This window comes from Falco punctatus, assembly GCF_963210335.1.
Source record: "Falco punctatus genome assembly, chromosome: 1".
NCBI lineage: Eukaryota > Metazoa > Chordata > Aves > Falconiformes > Falconidae > Falco > Falco punctatus.
Window position 1 is genome coordinate 75,497,081 of NC_137580.1, and position 25,424 is coordinate 75,522,504.

General features: G+C 43.3%; 1 protein-coding gene across 6 annotated transcripts in view; it reads left to right on the top strand.

The window, feature by feature from the left end:
* The window catches only part of FAM13A (family with sequence similarity 13 member A), a 141,970-nt gene that overhangs the window by 54,416 nt on the left and 62,130 nt on the right, over positions 1-25,424 (top strand). For 5 of the 6 annotated variants that reach the window (XM_080397311.1, XM_080397312.1, XM_080397313.1 and 2 more), the window contains one exon: positions 10,519-10,691. In XM_080397311.1, the coding sequence (XP_080253437.1) occupies positions 10,519-10,691 (173 nt within the window). Of the gene's footprint in view, positions 1-10,518; positions 10,692-25,028; positions 25,403-25,424 lie in introns of those variants that run through there. The other variant, XM_080397316.1, reaches the window with a different exon arrangement.

A 25,424-nucleotide genomic window follows, 5' to 3' on the forward strand; every position in this document is an offset into this window, starting at 1 on the left:
GCGTGCTGCACGCTTGTGGCATCTTGACAAAGCTGCCTGTAGAGGGGCACAGGGTAGAGGCTGAAGGGATTTCCTTAGACAAATGCACCTGGCCTCCTGCAGAAAAGGGGCTGCAAGGTATTGTTGGTTCACTGCAACAACCTTTTGTACCATGGAGAGTCCCAGGTTTGAAGGTAATCTTACTACTGGGTTGATTCCTGGAATTTGAACACTTTTAGGACATGATAGCTTTCAGTTTGTATTACATCTTTCTGGAGCATACAATTTTTATGTTTAGCCTTCAGGGAGAATTTGGGATTTGTTCACTGAATCTGCCCTAGTGGAACTGTCTCCAACATTACTTTTTCACTGTTCATTCAGACCTTACTTGAGTACCAGCGTGTCAGTTATTTTTGGTAAAGCACTTAATCAAGCTCTTTGATATTTGGCATTGCCAGTTGCACAGAGAAAACCGGCAAATTTTGTTCTCCTTAAATATCAATAATGTGAGTGTTGTCCCAGGTCATAATAAATGGCCACTTTGCTGTCAAAGTATTTTGCATTGGATTTATTTTTCTTACATATCATGCAGCAATATATTTATGGTAAAAGGCCTTTTTCACTGGTGGCAAAATGATTCAGTAAGTTATATGATGTGTCTTAGGAAATAGAGCTGATAGGGTCAGTATTATTGACATCTTTTAGGGAGCTTCTACTTGTCATTAAGTCTAGCGTTCTTAGTCACACATGGATAGTTTAAACCAAGATAGTGGCTGCCTAAATAAGTATGGAAACACAGGTAGCGTGGGTAAACACTGGGAAACGAAGACACAGTGAACATATATATATATATAGGGCTTTTCCCTTTCTGTATTACGGGGTTCACTGAGTAGGCTGGTTTGACAAAGTGTTTGGGCAGTGAGTCTGGGAAGAAGGTAAATGTAACCAAACATTTTCCAGTTAATGCGCTAAAGGCGGGGGTAACAGTAGGTAGGTGGTCCACAGGGTAGGTACTACTAAAGTCATGTTTGTTGATGCATTAAATTTAGTGCAGGTATTTGAATTATGTAGCCAAAGTATGCAGATTCTCAGATGCCCAATTTCTGTCGATTTTTTCAAAGATGAGAGCAGCTGGAACTGATTCCTCTATGTATCTCTTTTTATTCTTGTTGGTACAAAGAACAATGAGTAGCAAGCTCAAATACACTCATTGAGACATTATAATTTAAACAGCTTTGATAAACCACAGGTGCAGTTTCCTGTAGTGGTTTCATGAGGCCTTAGACCAGAATCAGCCATACTGTACAGTTTTCTTTTTCTCCAGGCTTTTCTATCAGCAGCATTTCTGAGGTTTCAAGGGATTTGTTTTGGTAGGGAAGTAACTGGGGAGATCTGTTACCATCTCAGTGAGTCTCAGTCTATATTCAGAATCCTGTCTATTAACTTTAATAAATAAGTGTCTACTGCTCTTCATTTCAGTTAGCTCTGTGGATCTGGTGCAGTTAGAGACAGTGAGTTGATTGTGATTTGGATATCTGCAACACCATCAGTAATTGCTGTTACAGCCTTTATTTAAAACTTCATTGAAGACAGTCAAAATTTGGTATAGCAGTTAAAAACAGGATTATGGTCATAAGTCAAATTGCAAGTGATTCCTATATAATTTGAAGTCCATGGGTTTTGACCAGTCTATAACAGAGACATGACTAACTTTGAGAAGGTTTACTGAACAAAGTTACGGGATTCACAGCCAGTAACAAGTGAACTAACTCTGGAGCTAGAAATGCAGTATCTGCATAGCTGTGCTTGAATGTTGTAGGCTTTCTGAGAGCATTTGCGAGCTCCTTATCTCTGGAATCATGCTGTGTTAACGAAGTTTTAAGTGTGTGTTTACTTCTAAGCATTTAAGCAGTTCTGCTATTTGCAGTGGCTTCTGTCAAATATGGAGACTGTGGTGATGTGGTTTAAAGGAAGATACTTCTCAGTTGTTTGATTCCAGCCGGTCTTGTCCTCATGAAGAGACAGGAATTTGCATAAAACATCAGAACTTGGTTGAACTTTAAAGCATCATACGCTTCGGGATTGCATGAAATTTATAACTTTGATATCCGAGTAGGGCGGAGTACAGAGGAGGTGTTTTAGTGATCTAATACCTAAAAATACGAGTAGAGTAAGAGAAATCCAAATTTGGCAGTGGCAGCTGCACAGATTGTAAGGATGACTGCATTCATCGTGACTTTATGATTTCAGTGTGGCAGTTAATCAAGGAAGGATTTGGGACTTGGTTCCGAGTATGGAAGAGAGCTGGTAACTGAGCTTTGCAAGTATGTGTTATTGCTTATGTTATCTGTGCTGACTCTCTGCTAAACCTGGGAAGAATTATGGAGGTATTGATCTTTGTCTCCCAGTGTCAGTGTATTTAGGATGATGAGGCATTTTTTCTTTGAGAAGAACTTGTCAGCTGTAATATGCCTATGTGGTTTTAAAATCAATATTGTAGGTGGTAGGTGAAGTGATGAATTGAGGGGTTTTTAATTACCTTTTTACATTTTATTACTTTCTGAACTGAGTCTGTGCTTTGGCAAGTATTTAAACCCAAGCCCATTTTTAGCACTTACAGCAGTCTTTAACTAGAGATGACTGTTCTCTTGCTTTAAGTTTAGTCCAGGCTTAAGGACTTAGAATTATAGAATGGTTTGAGTTGGAAGGGACCTTTAACGGTCAAGTCCAACCCCGTACAATGAGCAAGGACATCTTCAACCTCTGATCAGGTTTCTGAGAGCCACATCCAACTTGACCTTGAATGTTTCCAGGGGTGGGGCGTCTGCCACCTCTCTGAACAACCTGTGCCAATGCTTCACCACCCTCATCATAAATAGTTTCTTCCTTCTATCTAGTCTGAATCTACCCTCTTTTAGTTTAAAACCATTACCCCTTGCCCTGTCACAACAGGCCCTACTAAAAATGTCTGTCCCCACCTTTCGTAAAAGCCCCCTTTAAATACTGAAAGGCTGCAATAAGGTGTCCCCAAACCTTTCTCTTCTAGAGGCTGAACAACCCCAACTCTCTCAGCCTTTCCTCATAAGAGGGGTGTTCCATCCCTCTGATCATTTTTGTGGCCCTCCTCTGGAACTGCTCCAACAGGCCCATGTCTTTCTTGTACTAAGGACCCCAGAGCTTGATGCAGTGCTCCAGGTGGGCTCTCACCAGAGTGGACTAGAGGGGCAGAATCATCTCCCTCGATCTGCTGGCCACGCTTCTTTTGATGCAGCCCAGGATGCTGTTGGTTTTCTGGGCTGCAAGCTCACATTGCTGGTTTGTGGCCAGTTTTTCATGCACCAGTACACACAAGTCCTTCTCCACAGGACTGTCCTTAATCCCTTCATCCCCCAGCTTGTATTGATGTCAGGTGTTGCCCTGACCCAGGTGCAGGACCTTGCACTTGGCCTTGTTGAACCTCATGAAGGTCACATGGGACCAACTTCTCAAGCTTGTCCAGGTCCCTCTGAATGGCATCCTGTCCCTCCAGCGTGTCAGCTGCACCACGCAGCTTGGTCTTATTTGCAGACTTGCTGAGGATGGACTTGATCGTGCTGTGTCATTGATGATGATATTAAACAGTAGTGGTCCCAAAACAGACCCCTGAGGGGTCACTGATCTCCATCTGGACATTGAGCCATTGACCGCTACTCTCTGGATGCAACCATCTGGCCAACTCCTCCACTGAACAGTCTACCCATCAAATCATCTCTCCAATTCAGAGAGGAGGATGTTGTGGGGGACTATGTCAAAAAACCTTCAAGAAGTCCAGATAAATGACATCTGTAGCTTTTCCCTTGCCTTAAGCTCTACGGTTAAGGAAAAAAATGCCAGCATAGTTCAGGTGTGTTTAGATGATGTTCCGCAGCCTCTCGGGGCGTCTTTGTTCCTGCTAGTGTAGTACACATAGCATTTAAACGACTTTGGCACTTGGTTCCTCACACACAGAAATTCCATGCTGTGGCCAGTAACATAATGAATCAGGCCCACCTTTGGAGCACAAGAATAGAAAAGTGAGAGAGTATTGTCAGAAGCATGAGGTGACCATAACTGAAAAATCTCACTGCAGAATTAGCCCTGCCTTTGAAAGCCCTTTGGGCCTGAAAGATAAATGGTCCTCATAGCTGCAGGAGATGCATCCTATCCAGATTCATCCCAGAAGTCCCTGACTGCAGTAAAATGGTGCTGAAGCTGGTGCTGTGTGAGAGCTGGCTGCACTCTGAAGCTTTAGAGAACAACACAAGTACAGCATAACTCCTTGGTCTATTCACTGAATGACTTGAAGGGCTTTGCTGTCTCAGCAGGAATTTCCCCCTGATTCTCTGGAACAACTTAGGACAACCTAAACCCTCCAGCAAAAGTGTGCATTTCCAAGCAAAGCCTGATATAATTCACCATCATTGTTGTTACCATTAAGTAACCTTGGTAGAGAGCTTACAGCTCTGTGTACGTGTGATTAGAAAACCCTTTGAAACAGTTGGTGTTTAAAATGGAGTCGGTGCAATATATTAGTGGCCAAATACCAAGCCTGGGTAACTTTGGCAGGTGGCTCATCCCCAGTTATTTGACTGAACGGAACTGGCTGAATCAGGTTGGTTAGCTGTCGGGCAAGATGTACCTCTGGCTAATGGTTCCCGTTTCTCAGTCATTCATGAGGCAGAGGTAACACTGATGAGTGGATAGATTGATGTGTAAGGTTTGTGCTGATAGCTAGCTAGATTGAGACTGGAGCGAGAAAGAAAACATTCTAATTTCCCCTGCATTTCTCGTCCACACCTAGGTTTTTGCACAGAAATGTGCCTTTTTCTATTCTGTAGAATATTTGCATTGATACATACAACTTGTAAGCTGAAAGAGTCTTGGGCTGACAAAATACGAAGCTCTTCAAAAGGTAATATGGACCTCTTTGTTTTGGTGCACAGCTCTGAGAGTACCATTTGTTTGTTAATGGAGTTTTTGAGAGATGTTGCTCTCTTGTCTGAAAGAGTACTGTGTTCATGCAGTATTAAATAATGTGCTGTATATGTTTTAAATACCTCCTGTTTGTTTATTACAACTTTGTGGAAACATCTTTATCATCCTTTCAATTATGACATTTAAATATAAACTCATAGCTAGTTTCTTCCAAAAGTTCTGCGTTTAGACTTCATAATTACTTAAGTGGTATGAATTGTCCTAATTATTCATGTGTTCACGCATAACTTGTGATATTGGAAGTTTCTCTTTTTCCTCCTTGAGAAGACGAGTAAGGTACTTGGAAAAGCAGGATGACCTGTGCTAAGGATCAATGTCTTACTCCATGCTAAGGATCAATGTCTTACTCCATGTTGATGCATATGCACGGAGCTCTCCAGACTGATCTTGGTATGGAGCAGTCCCTGTTCTTCAAGAACAGAGAAAGATCAGTCACCATACCACATCAGATCATTAGAAAATATGGCATATTTGTCTTTGAACCCAGGAACTTCTGACACCTCATAAGGAGATGAAACATCTCTGTGATGCACCCAGTCAGTTACGAAGGATCTTGGCAGTGGTATTGTGTGGGATGGCGCCACCTTGACTGGTCAGCGTGTGCCTCTAGGGGAAAAATTTTCTTGCGCTTTCTTTAACACCCATCATGATACATGTTTATACTGGTCACAAAACTGACTAGTCTCTATTAAAACTGCAAACACAGTTCCTTGCATCTGAACTTTATGAGACAGCAAAATTTGAAAGCCAAATGCAGGATGTATGGTGTAATAATTCCTTGTAGTTGTCTGCTCTTTGGTGTTTGGATTATCCTTTATTGGGATGGTCCCTTTGATTGTCAGTAGCACCTGATACTATTTTACTTGTATTTAGCTGAGGATGAAGATGTATTTTAAAACAGACTTAGGCATAGCCCATGCTTTCAGCAGCCACAGTCTGGAACTATAATGTCACAGCCCACAACATACCTGGTTCAGAGTGAATCTGATCTTTGCCAAATGAAGTGTGAGGTTAAACTTCACCAGATAAAAAACTTGCGGGAGTCAAATATCAAATAACTTGCTCTTCAACCAAAACATCCCTCATCTTTGGGATTGTCCTTGCATTTATTGGTGTCTTCTTCCAAAGTGAAGCTTTTTATTTATTTACAAAGATTTATAGATTTCTCTTTGGCAGAACATGTCAGTTAGAATTCACCTGGGACAAAATGCTTCTTTGACACGTGCCACACCACATGTGGGGATTCTTCCACTGGTGACCTTTTTAAACCTTGCTTGAGTCTTTTTTTGTCATTTGGTGGATTGTCTGCTCTGGAGGCAAAATGCAAATGAAGGTGTGTTGCACAGGGAGCTACAAACCTCCTGCAATGCTTCTTAAAGAGTGTAACAGCCTGTAGAAATGTGTTACAACATGCAACAAGTTTCTATAGGGACTTTTGTTGTTGTTGTTGTTTCCTTGTAAACTAATCCTTGAACTCTTAGGGATTTCTTGTGTGACTTTATAATGGCTCACGCCCTGGGGTTTCCACTGGCTATCCTCCATGTCCCCAGAGGGTGAGGTTGCACATTAGACTGATCACAAAAAGAAGAAACTGGAGAATATTAGAATATAGTTTAGAAAGTGTTCCTCTTTGTTTTTATCTTCTCTTTTCTATCATTTAACAGCTAAATAAATTTGTCTTCCCGGTATCGTCTTGATAATGAGTAACTTGTAGCATTGCTGTTTTGCAAAGCGCGGTCCTCATTTTGGAAGGTATTGTTCTTTCAGACTTCATTGCATGAAACATACACATGTGTATGAACAAAGAAATCTGCCAAATTTTTTTCACCAGAGCTCCACCACCCAAAAAGCATTTCAGCTGCCTCTGTCCATAGTTTGTTAATCTGCTTTGTAAGGAATTCAAATTACATAAGTCTTTGTCTACCCACAGGCATGCCTTCATCTCAGTGGCACCCAGTGAAGTGCTGCTGTTACAGTAGTTGCACAGGTGGCTTTTTCACACAGTTGCTAACTGTAGAATGAGATAGTGAACATTGTTCCTCTCTATTGTTGGTAAGGATTAAAGACAAGTTACTTAAATGAAAAATTTTTTTAAGTTTCAATATGTGTGAGTTCAGTGAATACTTTACCTGCATTTTTATACTGATGCAACTGAAAGCAGTTTTGTCCAAAAAGAAAGTAAATGTAAGTTTAATTCAGATATAAGTTGCCGTTACTTGTAGCCTATATTGCTGAAGAAATAACTACAATGCTATGATACTGTTTTCCAAAGCTATCAGCTAGCTTATGGATCATCTGGAACAGAGGATGGAGAACACTGGTTCCTTCTACCTCTTAATGATTTTGAAGTGCCCTAAAAATGCAGTGGTAATGCTAAATTTGAATCTGATCTTTCAAACAGAGTTTTCCTGTAGAGCTTGTATGTGATTGGCATGCCTTTTATCAGAAGTGGCTGCGTCCAAGTGATCTTATATTGCCAGAAAACAAAAAGAATAGAAGACTGTACCAAAACATTTTTATTTTTTTTTACTTTTAAAGCACCAGAACAATAAATAGGTTTTATCTTGAATTCTCCAGTATAAGGAACTTCTGTAAATCAGTGTAAAGTTCATGAACAATATGCACAGAGGGAATCTGGTACATGCTGTTTAGCAGATGTTGCCCGTTCCCTTGCGCTTCTTGTTGGGTAAAGCAGATTCTGGTAGCAAAATCACTTAGCTTTTTTAATTGCATTCTTAAATCAGGATGCACACAGTATGGTAGAGGTGGAAAGGCTGTCTTCCTGATGTTTTCCAGGCTTCAATTGCTGCTGGTGTATGTGGTACATCACAGAAGTTGCCTGTTTTGCTTACACCCAAGTATGTTTCTCTAAAGTACTAATGGGACAGTGTAGGAACTGTTTTAGTTTAGAGGTTTGTGCATGTGTATAGTCACCATTTCTTGTTACTCTGGTTGAGAGCTTTTCTAGTGTGCATGGCATCAGCTCTAGCAGGTGGTGGTGAAGTAACATCAAAAGCCCATGGTGAGAGATGTCCCTGTGCAGGCACAACAGGTAACAGTCACCTCCAGCTGCAGAAAAGCTAAACTGAGTGACTGCAAGTTTCCAGTGGGAAAAAAAGGCTTAACAGCCATTCCAGCAGAATTGAGTTGCTGCCTCCAGATCCCAGGCCCTGCTGCCTCCCGTTGTGATTCCCTCCTGTAATGCTGTGGATGTGTAGCTCCCTGCCTCCCCTCCTCTCCACAGACATGGTCTTCCCCTTCTAAATCACAGCACCGCTGGCACTTGGTAGCAGCTGAGAGCCACAGCCTGGTGCTGGCATGCTGTGTGCCCAGTTCGGTGGTGGTAACAGTCGGTGACCACTGTAGGCAGTGTGCTAACAGAGAATTGCTGGAAGCTAGAGGTGGTCCAAAGGTGAGGTCTTCACTCCAAGCAAAATACCTGTTGACATCAGCAAAGGCAGGATCTTGTGGAGAGTGGGCAGTCCAGAAGCTGAAACCGGGAAGGTGTCTCACTGTACCTTTCTGGTTTCCCTTTGCCTCTGATACACATACTGTTTTTCAGTTTGTTCTCTTCAGAGCTCAGTAAGGAGCAGCTTTCTGTCCCAGGAAACTTTTCAACACACACAAAGCATTAGAAAACAATTGTGAGTGAAACAAAGCATTATGAAACAGAGGTAAAATCAAGAATTTTACAAAAATATCTTAGGGTAAGCCAGGTATGAAAAGACTTTAGGAGTGATCCAGAAAGTCTGACTTACTGTCCAGCACATTTGTAGAAACTATAGCAGGCAGCAGAATCAATAAACAAATGGATAATCAGAGTCATTAGGAGTCACGAACATTACTTCTTTAGAGAAAAAACTGTCAGAGAGGAGCCAGCGAGCATGTGGACAGGTATAGTCAATCTAGTGCACTTGAACTTTGAAAAGGTTTTGATAGGATTATCAAAGGTTTTCAAAGAAGCAAAGATGTCTTGTGATTAGAAGGAAAGACTTTTTATGGATTAATAGTTAGAAAGCAATAAAAATATATGAGTGCTTTGTCAGTGGAGAGAGGTTTCCTGGGAAGTCCCTCAAGGATCTTTGCTGGAATCTGTGCTATTCAGTCGTTTCAATATGACCCAGAAAGAGACTGGATGTCCTGATAATAGTAAATGACTCAAAGTAAGAAAAACTAAAAGCTGGCTATAGGGATTTACAGAGGGCTCCTAATATACCCTGTATTGGCTGAAAAAAATGATTAGTTGAATTTCCATCACTGTATGCTGACTGATATCTACAAAACCCCACAAATTATATACGTGTGTGTACTGACAAACACCAAATTAGCTATTGTTTTCAGAAAAGATCTCTTAATGCTGCGGAGAGGTCACAAAGCTGTCAGCTCAGTAAGCAACCATGAAAGCAAATTAAAAGTTGGATTTTCATGAGAAGCCACCACAAATATTCCTATGTATATAATGCTGCCTGCAGTTCTGGCTACATTTTTCAAAAGAGACTTAGTAGAAGGTAAAAAGGTGTAGAGAAAAGCAGCAAAACCAATCAAATGCGCCAGAATTGCTGCTGTAAAATGAAACACTCTATGAACTGGATTCTTATCAGTCTGATTACGTACTACTAGTGGAGTAGTATAAAGTCAAAAATGGTATGGGGTGGGTGGGTAAGGAAAATTATTTGCAAATTCTCATCATTCAAAAACAAGGGAAAGAATATCTGTCACCATATCTTAAACAGAAGTGTGGGGTTTTTCTATTTTAATCAATGTGTAACAACGTTGTGAAACTCCCAGCTATAGGATCTTGCAAAGGCTAAAGACGAGAAAACTGAATGAAATCACAAAGGTTATGTTTGATGTTTGGTGTTAAACACAGTGAACCAACCAGGTGCAACCTCCAAGTAAAAAAAAGCCCTAAACCACAGCCTGCCCAAAGCTGTGGTGGTGCATGAGGGGCAGACCTCCAGACTTGCTCTTTTCCCCTGAACATCCTTCTCTGCCACTGGTACTGGACACCTGCCTGACGCAGCACTGACTGCACTTCCAGTTCTCCGTCCTGGCTGTGGCAGCAAAAACGCCAATCCAGAACATTGGTCTAAGAAATTTCTTTCCAGCACACACGTTAACATCAGTTGCCACTAAAAAGGATGGGAGGGGGGTTGAGAAGAGGTGGATAATTGCTTTTACCATCTGTTTCTCCAATTATGTCAAGAAGCAAATTCAATGGGAAGGTTTTTAGTCTGTCTTCTGTGATGCAGAAAATAACTTTCTGTTTATTTTACTCGCATGCCTTTTTTTGCTTCCAGTCTTGCCCCTGTTATTTCAATACACACCTTTATTTTTCTTTAAATAGTCCCTATCAAGCAGAATGCCTGATTTGTATGTATTTTATATTATGATTTTTCATGTTGTCATATTCTCTGCTGTTTGTACACTGGTACGGAATGGTCCTTCTGTTACAGATGATCTGAAAAGGCTGCTCTGCCCTTTCTGCCTTTCATATTTCATTTTTCTCTCTCTTTGCTTCCGTAGATGAAAAAGTCCACAACGGAAGGATCCAGCCAAACACGCTTAGTGCCACAACCAGGCCTGTCAGATGGAATACCTCAGGTCAGCCTCCAATTAACAGACAGTGGTTCACATTGGAAGGAGATGGATTTAACAGATGAAATCTCCTTCATTAACAGTGATACGTTTTTCTCCAGGTTAGTGCTCCTCTTTTGTCTTTGTGTTTGTTTCTTTCTTTGTTGTGTATCTGCACCTCCAGCTCTATTGAACTGGAGCATTTTGAACACTTCCATTGATGTTTACAAAGTCGGTATGCTGGGGTGTAAGGTAAATTAACATGCATATCCCTGTTGAAGCCACACATTCCAACAAGTTCCTTACAAAGCCATCTGTGTGCTTTAGTTTGCCTTTCCAATATGAATTTTCAAGCATATGAAGGTGGCCAGCTTGGTGAAGTGCAGGTGGACAGGACGGATCTAAGATAAGGCACTAGAAATTACACTGAGTAGAAGATTCAATGAAATGTACAGTGTCTCCTCTGAGTAATTAAGCGCATTTTATCTGCCCAGTTTTAGTTTTAGCAGATGGCTGACTTTATTCCCATTCTCGGTCCAAAAAGGAAGGGGCTTTTGAGGGGTTTTATCTTTCTGGCAGGAATGACGATAGTCCTAGTGTTCTTCAGAGAAGACAGAGAATGAAGTGTCTCTATCTGAATTTATGAGTCTAAGAGTATCTATCTAAAACAGTATTTTTAGTTGTGATTGCTGGCACCTTGTCAATGAGGTGAACAGGTAATGGGCAATTTGGTTTCTTGTAAAGTCTTTCCCTGAACATTAGACTGAATCGGTATCTTTTTGTTCTTGGGATATTGGGTCTGTCATTCCCTTTCTTCTCATGACTAGTGCAGTATCTGAAGGATTCAGGTTACTGTGGGAAATTGCTGCATGCTGCTGAAACGTGGGGTTGGCCTAATGTGGGAAATAGTGCTATTTACATGTCATGGAACAGGACACCGTGGTGTCTCTGCATACCAATGCAGAACACAAAGCAGAGGCAGTGCTGCCAGACACGTAACCGAGTGACTTCACTGTGTAAGCAGGAGACGGGTGCTATTCTCAGCACTAGTACAGACAGACAGCACTCAGCTTGTGAGACAAGTTAGCAAATTATGCACTAACACCAGATTTTGATTCATAATGATGGTGGTGAAGCATAGATGTCAAATTCAGTTTCTAGACCTTGCAGGCACACATGCTCTTTGACTTCTAGCTGTGCCAGCTGTGTGGTTTACTGTCCCCAAGCCTGCCCCCAGAACTCCTGCAGCCAGGAGACATCATGTTCATTTACACCTCTTCATTAAACCAGCTCTTTTAGACTGAGATGAGCTAGGAAATTATTAGCGAAGCAAGTCAGCTGGCAAAACTGAGAAGGCAGTACAGTTCTACCACCATGCAGGTGGTGCTGGGTCAGGAGTTACAGCCTCTTGCATTGGTGGGCTGGAGCTTGGCAGAGAGCGTGCCCCTGCCCATACCGCGCTACGTGTTGCAAGCTGTAAAGGGAAATCAGGTGCTGGAGAGTTGAAACAAAGACTGCTGAGTCTTATGTCTGGGAAGGGATGTGTGACTGACATACTTCATGAGGTGCCCCCAAAATTTTTGATTCTTCAAGGAGAACATTCTCCAAAAGATGTAATTATTTCCTGTAGGTATTCATTCTTCACCATCAACGTGTAATTCCTTAGAAGAGTACTGCTGAAGTGTTGCAGGATGAGACAGTTGGGCCAATACTGGCACAGGACATAAATACCAAATGACATGCGTTTGTAATTAGGCAGAAGCCTCATCTCCATGCTCAGGCATTGAGATGGAAGCTGTCCACATCTCTGATTTTATCTGGGAAATTAATAAACTGTAGAAATTAATTCCCTTGCAATCCCGTTTTGTTCAAGAATGCCCTCATTTTCTGTCCTGTATCACACTTCTGTACATATTTACCTAATTGGGTTGAGCATCCGCACTACTGTTAGCTTCCAGTATTTTTCTGTCAGTGATCTGCTGCTGCTGAAAGAGGAGTAGGTAGTGCTTGCTGTTTTCTACCCAGCTCCAGGATGACGGGTTGTTGGGCAGGATGGGATGGAGAGGAAGCCCTGGACCACCCCTAAGAGGAAGAGGGGAGAGAGGTCTCTAGCAGACCTGACATATGTGTAGGGGATAGCTGTCTGTGCAACAGTCAGAAACCCTGATTCCCAGGTATTAATGTATTGCTCTGATATATCAGGAGTGTGTTTAAACTTGCTTTTGGTAGCCTTGTGTCAGTCCTGTGTAATCTAAGCTCACAGTGAGGTATTACCTGGTATTATCTCCGTGCAAGGCAACGTTAGTTTTCACCTTTTTCAGCAGGACTCTGGCATTTGACCTAGACTGTAAAGTGCTTTGCAAACACACTGATATTCTTGTTGGGGGGGGGGGGTGTGTGTGTGTTCTGTCACAAGGTACTAATAGTTTTTAAGTAAATGTTATCATTAATTATATGTAATTATCAGATATGTTTTAGTGAAATGAGTGTATCTGCTCAGCTATGATGTGATCTTTGTTAGAAAAGAATAAAGGTTGTTCTTGGCAATGATAATCATTTGCTGTTTCATGAAAATGCTTGTGTTTTTTCCCTTTCCATGCTCGGATACCGCGATAGGGGTAGATTAGAAGAGGATGAAGTGCTACACAGAATGGTAGATGCAGAACCCCTTTAGCAGGCACAGAAGTGTAACAGTGAAGAAATAACCATGTACACTAAGCCTGTAAGGCCCCCTCCCCCCCAAAGGACTGTAATCTTTAATAAATTTTCAGCCAGTTTTATTTGACATGTGAGCAGAAGTCTTCAGGGAGAAAATGAGAGCCTTCTGGTTGATTAGTAATTTTTGATACTGTTTAAAATACCTCTCAATATGTGTCTTCATACAGTTGACCTTATAATGAACATTCGCTTATTAAGTAGCAGCTATAGTGACAATGTCTTCTAGAATGGCTTATCAGCTTTTTAAAATACTGAAAGACATGTTATGCCTCTTTACAGGTATGAAATTCCTCATCACAGGAATTTTTGAAGGTGCTGCTGTCATTTTAAATATGTGATATTATCAGTTGCAATCAAAGCATATTGCAGAGCATAAAATCTGTGTCACCTTCTGTTCACAACTTCTCTTAAGAAAATTATATTTGTAAAGTCGATATGTTCTTTTCTTTTTTTTTGACCAAAATAGGTGGATTAACTATAGGTACCCATAATCCCCGCTAAAATATAATTTGTGTTCTCTTGAAAATTGCCTCATGATTATAGCTGTGTGCCAAGGGCAAACTGATAATTCTGGAGTAGTGAAAAACCATATCTGAATACAGTCTTCAAGTAAATCCCAAAACAGTGGAGAAAGAAAGAAAGGAAGGGGCAGGAGAGAAGAGACTGGTTCTCTGGAAGAAGGATGAAAGTCTGCTGGCAATATGCAGCCTGGTCCATATTTCTGCGAGGTTTATCTCATTTTTGCAAGAGCTCCTGTGCAGAGCTTCAGAGCATGGCAACCAAACTCCTGGCCCCTGGGAACCATGCACATACTTGATCTTTACCTGGCTGAGAGCCACAAGACCTGCACCGCAGCTCTCAGGAGCCAGGGGAGGCAGCAGCTTTGGACCTAGGGTGTAGGCAGGAGGGAAGAGGGCTTCCTGGGGCCTTACCAGACCCTCAGTGCAGGGGGAGCTAGGTTGGGCTTGCAGCCCTGTGAAGCTCAGAGTCCCTGTTCAGGTCCATCTTTCTTTCTACTATCTAGAAGGAAAAAGTCTGCTCAAAGCTCTGGTTCAGAAAGGGCATACGTACCTGCAGTAGGAACTGGTACGATTCTGGATGTGTCTACAGGTGCTAGAACTGAAGTGCTTCCAATAACAGATTCAAATGAATTTTACTTCAGGGACAGGATATATTAAGATTTAAGTGGATACAAAGGTAGGAGGGCCTCTTGCAAGCAGTGCTCTTGGGCTTTCATGCTAAACTTTGTATACAAGAAAAAAGGGATAGCCTTCAGGCAGGAAGGAAAATGCATGCATCCTGCAGCCAAAATGTGCGGTGAGGGATTGTTGATGGTGAGCAGAAATTTCTTTCCTAATGCTGGCTCAGGCACACATACTGTCTGCAGACTTTTGTTGTCACCCTCCTGGATCTTTTGCCCGAGAAAAGGGTGCCGAAATATGCTGTGCTGTTGTATATGGCTGTGCTCACACTTGCTGGAGCTGCATCTCTTTGCAGTCCTGGTACTGTTTTGAAGGAGTATCCCTCCATGGGAGGGCACCCTGCTGTTGGCAGTGCTGTTAGGCTCTGTGTATGTACCCTAGGTGGAAATACTGATCAAAACTGTGCATCTGGGTACCCTTTCCTGCTAGTAGTGGTCAGGTGCTGGGGAATGGGTGTGTGTATGGCAGCCAAACTTCGTGGAAAAACCTTGTGTGGTTCCTGAAAGCTAAAGCTTAAAGCAACCGTGGCAGTCATTCAGTAAGCAAGCTGCCTTCTCCAGTGCTTTCTAGTCTTGGTGCGTGCCAAAGATCATAAATTCCTGTTTGTGGCTGCAGTCACAGCTGCAGTGAGATTTGCCAGCACAGATACCCCGTGCTGGCTTTTAAACATGTGCATGTTCTCAAAGAGAAGGTTTGTTTATATCAACCTTTTGTTCACAAAGATCCTTATATCTGGCCTATGTCCTGCAAATAAAGGGATCACATGCTCTAGTAGCCTTCCTAAAATAAGGGGTGGGTTAATGTACCCTGCTGCGCCCTCTTCTTAATGACACTGTTCTCACTGTTAATTGTTGAGGTCTGAAAACACATGTATTTATATACTGAGAAGTTTGTGCTTACTATAAACACTTTCTCTATTTGTTGGCTTTCCTTTTAGCAGCTGCGGTTTAAAACCAAGGCAAGCCAAAACTTACCATTATTCTCTGGCATGTGATAAGAACTTGGGTGCCTGTTGTTGCCAGAACAAATGGAACAGGGGGGGCTGGTGTTGTTTACTTAGCTGACTATTTTTGTTTAGATTTGGGGTTTTTTTGTTTTTGAAGTCTGTCATGCCAGTACATTCAGTCCCTATCCAAAGCAATAATTTGCCTTATCACTCAGGAGCCTTGCTGCCAGGTTTACATAAGGGATTGCAGCCAGGCAGCCGACAGGGCTGCCCTCCAACAGCTGTGGATTTTTCGAGAAAACTGCTCAGGAAAGGAGCAAAGGTCTGGAATGAGGTCGGTGGGGAGCTGGTGAGGGCAGTTGCCTTCTGCGTTGTGCAGCAGCAGCCTCTACCCTGAGCCCTCAGAGAAGACTTTTTATGTAAGGTGGTGTTGCTGTTTGTCACTTGCCTCTTTAGGTTGTGTTGAGTTAGTTTTTCCAAGCTGACTCATTTAACTTTGAGAGTACATTTGTCTCCACCCTCCTATGCAATCAATTCCCTTCTTGCTTGCATTGTGAGATGCTGGCAGTAGGAACTGCCTTACATAATGAGTTGTTAAGAAAAGCATTCAGTTTTCTAAAACCACAGCCACAAAGACATGTGATTTATGTGTTTCTCCAAGGTAGGTGACTGTGAATGGCAAGGCAGGGTGTGGTCTGAGCTCTTCCTGGGTTCTTCTCCCCTGTCTGTAGCCAAGATGTAATGAGAGTCACAGAAACGTGTAATTATGTAGATTTTTTCCATGCAAGTCACCTGGGTGGATTTCAGTTTACTTTTACAAGCATTTGCCCTTTGTCTTCCACCCTGCACAGGTTCCTCGTTTAGATTAGGCCTTGTCCATTATGCTATTCTAACCTTCCTCTAGCCATCTTGTCTTTGCCTCTTTACGCAGCATTTACCTGGTGACAAATTCTGGCTTGTGGAATGGAGAACATTTTGAATTTGATGCCCGACCTGTAGCACGGAAGCGGAGGTTCATCTTGGAAGCAACAGGAATCATAAATGAAACAAAGATCTCATGACTGTTAGATGTAGAAAGCAGCACTTTAATGCCATAACATGCATATGGAAACAAAAGTTCTTCTTTCAGTCCATGAGCCAAGTATATTAGTTTTTTCTTGTTTCCTGGGACAGCATCCAGCCTCTTCAGAAACCAGAAAGGATCTACAGTTAAGTTTACAGCAGTTGAGTAACAAAGCTGAAGAACACTGACTCCCTTTCTGTCTCTCAGGCATTGCCCTCTCAGCTAGAAGGATCCTTTATCTTGTCGTTTTGTTGGTTGGGGGTTTTTTAATCTACTTTTGCTGTGAGGAGAAAGTCCCTTTGTCTCATGAGGCTTAGTGGCTTTCTGATACCAACTGGGTCAGATAATAGTTTTTGCTGTAGGAAATAAGGTGCAAACATCTGTGATACTTTTGAAGTAATTTTCAAATGAAAAGATCAGTGACCTCATATGGGAGAACACACAGTGGATGATAAGGAGTTTAAGCCAGCCTTGGAAATCCTGTGCTTTTAGAATTTGTGTTTACAAAACCCAAGTCACCCATCACTAACCTGTCTTACCAGCAACAAGGGAAAAGGCAGAGCCTCTGCACCGTGACTTGACTTATTTTTATGGCAGTAAGTGAGTAGTTCCCCCTCCTGCAGCTTCCTTAGCCTGTCTCCTCAGGTGGCTGGTGCCTCGTGCAGCTGAGGCGGTTCAGCAGAGCGTGCCTGTTTCCCTCAGCTTTGCAGAGCAAGCAGTTTTCTACCACCTGAAGCAGTGAGGTACTCCTTCCTGTGCAGCTGCCCAGAAGGGACCTGGGCTCGTGTCCTGCAGGCAGTCCGCAGGAAGATGAGTGGGCAGAGGTCACCGAGTTCTCAGCCAGGCTTGTTTGCTGCTGCCATTTCCTGGTTCAGCTGAAAGAACTGTGCACTTGGACGCCGTGTTCAGCACGTTGCGATGTAGGCTGATGGAGTTCAGCTGGGACTTCCCATGACACACATGTATATTTTTAATTAAAGCAGTCAGCTGGCTGTCTAATAAGAAAAGGCTGGGGGTGGCAGGGCAGGGTTGTCACTCACTGCTCTTGTCACTTTGCTTTCATCTGTTTGTCTCTGAGCTGTTTCAGTGCTGTAAAATCCTCCTCTTTCATAGCCAGTGGCCATGACAGATTTCCTCTCATTTTTTCTGTTGTGAGGAATGTGATCCCAAGCTGACTGCTTATCTACAAATTGCACTTTCTCACATTGGCTCACTGCCTTCCTCCTGGCCTGAGAGGGCTGCAGTTGCAAAGTGTGAAGATAGTCGCGTTTCTGTACAAAAGCTTTCCTTTTCATTCTGCACCTGCTGCAAGAAGTATATTTGCACTAGGGATGATTGCAAAGAAATTACTAAAAGCCATTTGGGTGTTAATGACTTCCAGTCATTAAGGCTTTGACAGGATTCCTGGAAACAAGAGATTCCACCACCAATTCCTCAGGCCCTTTCACAGTCTACAAGCTCTCAGCATTCAGAAAGTTTGAGTCATGTAGGGAGGGATTAATAGCTAATAAAGTAACATTTTTATTGTCCTGCATTATGGTTAGGAACCACCTAACCACCATGAAATAATTACTGTCTTGGCAGCACTACTAACAGTGCACCATGTTTTAAAAAAATTATAGATGTTTCCTTCAAAAAAAAACACCTCAGAACTCTGGAAAGCATAAAATTGCAAAAAAAAATCAAGTGGCCGCCATTCTGAGAGGGCTACTGAGGATCACAGAAAATAAGTTTCCTCCTGTCGTTAGCTTTTGCTGAATTTATGCCCGTTGGGTAGAAAAACTTGGACTTTTCCCAGGACTGTGAAGATGGGTTGGGAAGTTGCAAGCTTATAGACCTTTCTCTTGTTGTTCTGAACGTTGTGGGTAACTAAACGTAGGCTTATGCTGAACTTTGTTTCCCTTCAGTGTCCACTTGTGCCACTCCTAACATTGCTCGGACTGCCCTGCAGCAGGATAGGAATGTGTTTGTGCAGGCTGGACACGTACAGAGCGGTTAGACATGAGGCTGATGTTGCAAATGAGGGGCACAGCAGTGAGCTGCACTGATTGAGCCCAGCATCGCTGTTTCTGGCTGTGCATAAACAATAATTTGTGTTTCTTGATGTACACACTGCTGGGTGCAGGAACAAGCCCTAGGACTGGCCTGAGAGGGCTGTGCTTCAGTCAAATGCAGTCAGGTTTTAATAGACCTGGTCATAGTTTTCTTTTAGCCAGGATCTCCCTTGCTTCCACGGCAGATGCATCGTCCTGCTTTAGGCAGAGAGATGGGGTTATTCTCACCCAGCTCACTTTTCTCTTAGTGCCTTCCAGCTGGAGTTGGTCTCTCCTACCTAGTCGTCTCTCGCCTCCACCTCTCCTGGGAGCCAGGCCAGCCGCTGGGACATTGTGCAAAGGGAGGACTCCTTTCGGTCACATAATCAGCTGCAGAAGAGGAGCTATTTCAAGAGGGTCTTTCTGGAGGGTAGCTCTGCCAGACTGCCTCCCTTGCCAACGCAAATGGCAATTCATCTTTCAGTGGAGTAAAAAGCCGTCTGCACCAAACATGAATGTGCGCTTTGCTCAGCCCCTTCTGATATGGTGGTTATTTTCGTAAGGCTAAGGGTGAACTACAAACATTGCATTTCAAGATGCTTTAGAAAGCAGGAAACATGGGGACTGCAGAGGCATGGAGTTGAAAGGATAGTAATTTTGTAGAGGATTGGAAGGATGGTTTTGGAAGGTGGGGAAGTGTGAAACCAGTGACATTTTTGGTAGGGAATACAAATAATGCAGGGGTTACCAAGGGCTCATTTAATTTCTTTTGGAATCTTTTTGCTGAGAAACGAATGCTTTTTCTTCAGTGTTTTCTACGACAAACATTTTCATTGGTCTGAAACAGCTGAATTTTTAAAGGGTGTTTGTGCAAACTGTTTTATAAAAACAACAGTTTAGAGGAGTGGGACAAATTTCATTAGACATTAATATTTAGGAATTTCATTAGATCAGCAGAGCTTTGGAAAAAGGCTGCTTTGAAAATAACGTGTGCACAACCAGACTCCTGCTTGTTTGCTTGCTCTCTCATGCTCTGGCACTTGAACTGACCGGTGTAAACGAAGAACCTAGTGACCTGTCGCACGGCATGCTTTACCTTGTTCCCACAGCGCATTAGCTGGCACAGCCATTCATTACTTGATGCTTTCCCAGAAAACCCTTTAGGAACCTACTTCCAATCCCTCCCCCTTCTCCAGGAGGGAGGCCAGGAAACTTCTGGGCTGTCCCATGGGGCGAGAGTCCTTTGGAACAAGTTAAAGCGGCTGAGAAGCGGGTGTGGCAGTGCTTGCAAAGGACACTGCTGCTTATTGAAGAGCAGCCGCAGCAGCTAATCCAAGTCTCCTGGGAGCCTGGGGTGTCCCTCTCCATGGGAAATGTGCTTGCATGCTTATCTGTTGGCTGAGATCAGGAACTCTTGAGAAGCTTTCAGCTTGGTGTTTACTTTTCTCCTGTCCCAGCAAGTTTAAGGAACAATTCTGGAATACGTTTACTCCTTAATAGCTTTTACCTAGCTTTGTTTAAAAGTTAATTTAGCCTCCAAATTGCAGGAAGGAACAGAAGAGCTTGCAAAACCCCAGTCTATTCCCCACAGATATGCCAACAATACGTCTATTTCTATGCCAGTGCAAAAAGGGAAAGGGTAAAATGAGAGCAACCTGCCTCTCTGTTGGACAAGAGGAGTATTAGTTAAGAAAATTCTGAAAATTACATCTGGGCAGTTTATCTAAGGCTTGGTGTTCTTAAACAGAGGCAACTAAGTTGTAATAATGTTAAAAATCTATCATCATCATTGATGAATTTTCAGTAGTTGGTTATCTTCGCCATTTAAAAATGTCTCATTTCTAGTCATAATTTGTCTGTCTTTGACTCCCAGCCATTGGAGCTTGTTCAGCCTCTGAGTACTAAGTCAAGTATTAATGTTTACTGCATGCATAGGCTCTTTTGTTTGAAAAGCACTAAATGTGTGGGATTTAGTCCTTGTGTTCCCTGCATGGTTGTCTCTGAGCACTCTTGAGTTTTACACAGCTTGCTTGAGAATGGGAATTCCTGAACTGATCAGTCTTCTGTAGCAACCATCCCAGTAGGAAATAATACATATACATAATACACCTTTTCCACACAATATTCATGCTGATGCCTCTGAGGACAATGTTAATTTCTTTAGCCACACAGTCACTCAGGGCTTGTGTAGGAGTGCTGATCTGGCGTGACGTTGTATCCCCAAGTAGGACCCATCCCCTTGCATATAGTTCCCAGATTGGACTCTTCTATGGCTGTACTGAAACTTCTAATGCTGGCTTGCACACAACATAAAAAAACAAACCATCGGTATTATTTTACGTTTCCTTTCAGATCGTTGATAAAAGCATTAAGTGATATAGGGCTGACTGCCAACCTTGGAAAGTCACTGTTAGCACTTACCCCCTTTCCGAGGATTACCCTCTTACTAAATTATGGTTTTGACATATTAGTTGCTCTTTCTTCCTGTTTGTGCTCTTTTGGACAGGGCCTATTTAATCCTCTCTCTGCTTTGTTTGGACATGAAGGGCTACAGTTTCCAGATATGGTTTCTATTTACATGTGACTTGCTTATTTCATGTGTGCTCACAAATCTTCTGGCCTGAGGGAGATTTTCCAGGTTATTTATTATTTATAATTGCAGATGTTTGTATGCACAGATACTCTAAAGAGAAAAATGCATGTATCAATGTATGTATATGTACATAAATAATGGCATTTAGAATTTTTGTATTGGTCGTATTTTGAAAAGTACATTCTTTAATTTTCAGTCTGATGATATCTTTGCTTTGCATTTCATGTTTCTGCCAGAGGGAAATTATTGCGTAACTTAGTAAACACTGTGGGAATACATTGATGGTACTGAGCAGAACTCCAGCATCTTAAAAACCCTCAGATTTTATCAGACCAGGCAAGATCTTTATTTTTTTTTTCTTTCTTTAAAAAATAGTATCTGATTTGTGTATGACAGTGCAGGGAGGCAAGGGATAACTGCTTTTCAGGAGGCAAACGCAGCCACAACCTCATAAAATCCATTATCTAGATCACTTATATCTCATGTCCTCTGGTGCTGTTCACAGATCCTCTTCTCTTGTTGCTTTATACACTGAGAACGTTACTCGATGTGCAGCTAAGTATGAAAAGGGAAGACAGAGGAGAAAGCACTTCTGTAATGATGATTGACAGGAGACTTCCTTTCCAAACATGTGTGCATTCTTTAAACGTTGATGGTGGTGGAGAAAAGTCATTGTTCATATTTAATTCCAGCCACAGTGTCTTTTTTCCTTTGTTGAATCTCAGTAAGAAATTTGCAGATCAAATAGTTTGAACCCAGGTGTTGCCTTGGGGTAGGTGCTGAAGTGTGGTGGCATGTATTGGTATTTTAGGACGGTTTGTAATTCTTGTTTTTATTTGCTGTCTGGTTTCCTGAATTATTCACAATACACTAAGGAGCATACAGTCAGTGGAGAGGATGCTGTGCCTTTCCTGAGAGAGGCTGGGTTTTTTTCCCATCCTCTGTATGTACGTTTGATGGTACTGTAAATAACCACTGCAGTGCATTGTGGCTGCCAGCAGATGAGTTTTGCCTTTCTGAGCAACAGGAATGCAAGAATTCTATGAAACCTGCAGAAGAGGTTTTGTTGTCCGTGTTTAATATGGGAGAACAAATTCAACCAGTACAAACAAATCCAAAACAAAATGTCTAGTCCCAGGTTTTATGCATGATAACTCAGCCTGATTTATGCAAGTTAAAAAGGGCATAAGAGGGCAGGGGGAGGGTAGGAATTCCTGCCTCTGTCAAGTAGCAAGTTGGCTTTAACATAAATATCTGTGAGAAGGAAGTGAAATTGTTTGAGGACTGCAGTTTTCTGGCAGCTTTTGTCTACCTGCTTTGTGCCACAAATACATCACTTGTGGCCCGTACCCGTGAACAGGGTAGGTGAAGAACTAAGGAGTTGTGTGCTCCTTTAGCAGAGTGAGAGATTCAAAGGGCCCATGGAGACGATGTGAACTGAAGTAAGGTGATGTGTACCAGGGGGTGATTTCCTGCTGTTTGAGTAGCAAGTACTACTGCTGTTACTGACAGTTGGCCACTGTGCCCCAAAGTACTTCTTAAAATTTCACTCTCTTTGACATTTCTCCACTAAAAAACTTTTATTGCAATATCTGCAGCTGCTCCAGAAATAATTAAAAACTTGAGAAACCAGCGGTGCTAATAACAAAAGTCTACCAGCTGCATTTTTCCACCTTTGATCTCCTTCCTTTTAATGGGTGTTGAAGTTGCATGCCAGTGGGTGTGCAGGGAAATGTGAGCTGGGGTACCTCCTCTTTTTTGGCAGTGTTAGAGGCAGATGAGGATGGAGAGGAGAAAAATGGTACCCCATTGAAGGGACTCTAAAATAAAAGGACAGAAACAAAAGGTGGATCTGAAGGTACTGGTGATACAGGGATCTCTGGGCAACTCTAATGTTCTCCCAAGGCATCTGGTTGGTATCAGCATGATGCCATGAACTAATCTTCTGCACTTAATTCATAAAGTAATCTTTCTAGTTATTACACTATCTTTTTGTTAGTGAATTCTTTGTTGAGGATCATAATACTTTTAAGCTCATTTATATGGGCAAGTCCCCCAGAAGTTATGACAAAATAGCTAGGGAATAAATTCAGAGCACAGCAGCTATTTGAGTTATTCCACTTCTGTTTATTCAGCAAGCTGTTCTGGAGAACTTGGGCTCCTTCCCCATGTAGATGGATCCTGAGTAAATGTGGAAAATTATTTTTTTTTAATTTGCATCCTGTTGATAATACTTGGTTTATAGAAGTGTAATAAACTATAAATAATTGTGTGCATAAAAAAAAGACTGGCCAGGAAGAAGCAATATGATTTATTGCCGAATTGTGAAATAGTACAAGGCCCTTTTGTTTTATACTGAAGCAGTTTTACGTATCAGAGTAAAAAAATCTTTCTTTTATGGTTTTAGTCACTTAAGAGCGCATATGGTGCAGTTAATTTAACAGGACGTCATCAAGATATTCTTTTAATTGCCACAGATAAGAGCAGCCCAGATCCATGGTGGCGGAGTGCTTTATCAGCACTGCTGACTCTCCTGAAAAGGGGCCCTGTGCTGTGCCTGGCGCAGCAGAACAGGCTTGCGCTGAGGCAACAGGCAGAAGCATTACTAATGCACTTCTTCCAGTCAGCCTGCTGACAGGAGCAAATATTAAACAGTTCAGCGTACTGAAGCGAAGCCACTTCTCGATTGATCTCTGCATCTCTACTCCGTGCCACCACTCTCTGAGACCGCAGAAGCCCGCTGCTCTTGGTTTTGACAGAAGACACTCCTGTCTCCTGCTGAGAAAGGTCAGGATCGGTCAGACATCCCTGTGAAATGTCTGATACCCTTCTGCTAACCTGTGGCTGCTGCTTCTCCAGAAAACTGATGTGGCTCGTGTTTAATTCACATGATCTACATCTGTATGGAATCATCTGTATGGAAGTCTTAAACACGCAGGCACTAAGCTCTTGCCGCAGCTTTGTCCCAAACCAGTGCCAGTTGTTGCAGGGGTTGAAGGTTGATGGTGCTCTTAATATTGACTTGAATTTGTGAAGACTGGCGTGTCTGGCTGTGCCAGAATTAGCCATTAGGCTTTTACCACCTAAAATGTTGAAAGGATCCATTCTGTTATGCCCCTTCTTATCAGTTTGAGACTGTCCCTTTCCAGTGTGCAACATGGAACACTGTTCACAGGCAGGGCAGCAGCAGAAGGGTTTCTGTCCAGTGTCGGGAAGCTGAAGGCAATTCCTTAGGCACTCTGGGCAGAGCAGGTGCAAAGGTGAAAAATAAAACTTTCGGTATGCTCCTTCAGTACCCATCAAATGTTCCAGTGCAAGACTTCCTTAGGGATTTTGTGCCGTTTGTTTCCTAAGGCTGCTGTGTCCTGGAAAGTGGCACAGCCATGGCGTGGGGTTCTTCTGCTACCTGCTGCTCTTCCCAGCCCTGAACTTCCACCACATGAAATGGCGCGATTCGTTGTTCCAGAAGAGGGTTTGGTCAGCAGCAGCAGCCACGGATGTGGAAGCAGGAGCGCTTGAAAGCGGCCCACTGGGAGCATCAGTAAACTAAGTTCAGCCTCTGCAACACTTACCTCTTCATTTCAAAGGTGAAGGGGAGAGTTCTCCTCTGCGCCTCTTGGCTGCGTGACCACAGCGGCTGGCCAGCTGTGGCACAAACCCGCTGAACCCACAAATTCTGAACCCCAGTAGCATCTACTGCAGCGCGAAGGGGAGGTAAGGTCAAAGGCCCAGCAGTACCAGCCCCTATAGACACCTGTGTAGGGTGAATGTAGCAGCGAGGCTCGGTGCCGCTCGCGGGGGGGGGGCGGAGGGCCCAGCGCCGCCACCGCGGGGGGAAACTGGGGGTGATGGGATGGCGCACGGGGTGACATTTAGGAAGAAGGGGGGTGGGGGGGGGGGGTGTCGGGTTGTAGTCACTGAAAGGGGTACAAGGGTAGGGTGTTGTTGTGAAAAGGCCTCCCGTGGTCATTAGCCCTCAGCTGGCGGCATTTCTCGCAGGTCCGGGACCGACCGGGCTTCGTAAACCGCTTTCGGTTAGCCGGCGGGGCGGGCCGGGGCCGGGCCGCCGCCAGCTTCGCTCCCCGGCGGCAGCGGAGGGGGCCGGGCCGGGGCCCTGGCGGCGGGGCGGGTCCCCGTCAGCCGCCACCCCGGGCCGGGCGGCCCCTTCGCCCCTCCCCGGGGCCGGGCCGCGCCGCCGGCTCCCCGCGGCGAGGCGAGAGGCGAGGCGGGCGGCGGCTCGATGGCCAGCATGGCGTGCGAAGTCATGCCGCTGCAGAGGTACGTGTCCGCCGGGGCGGCC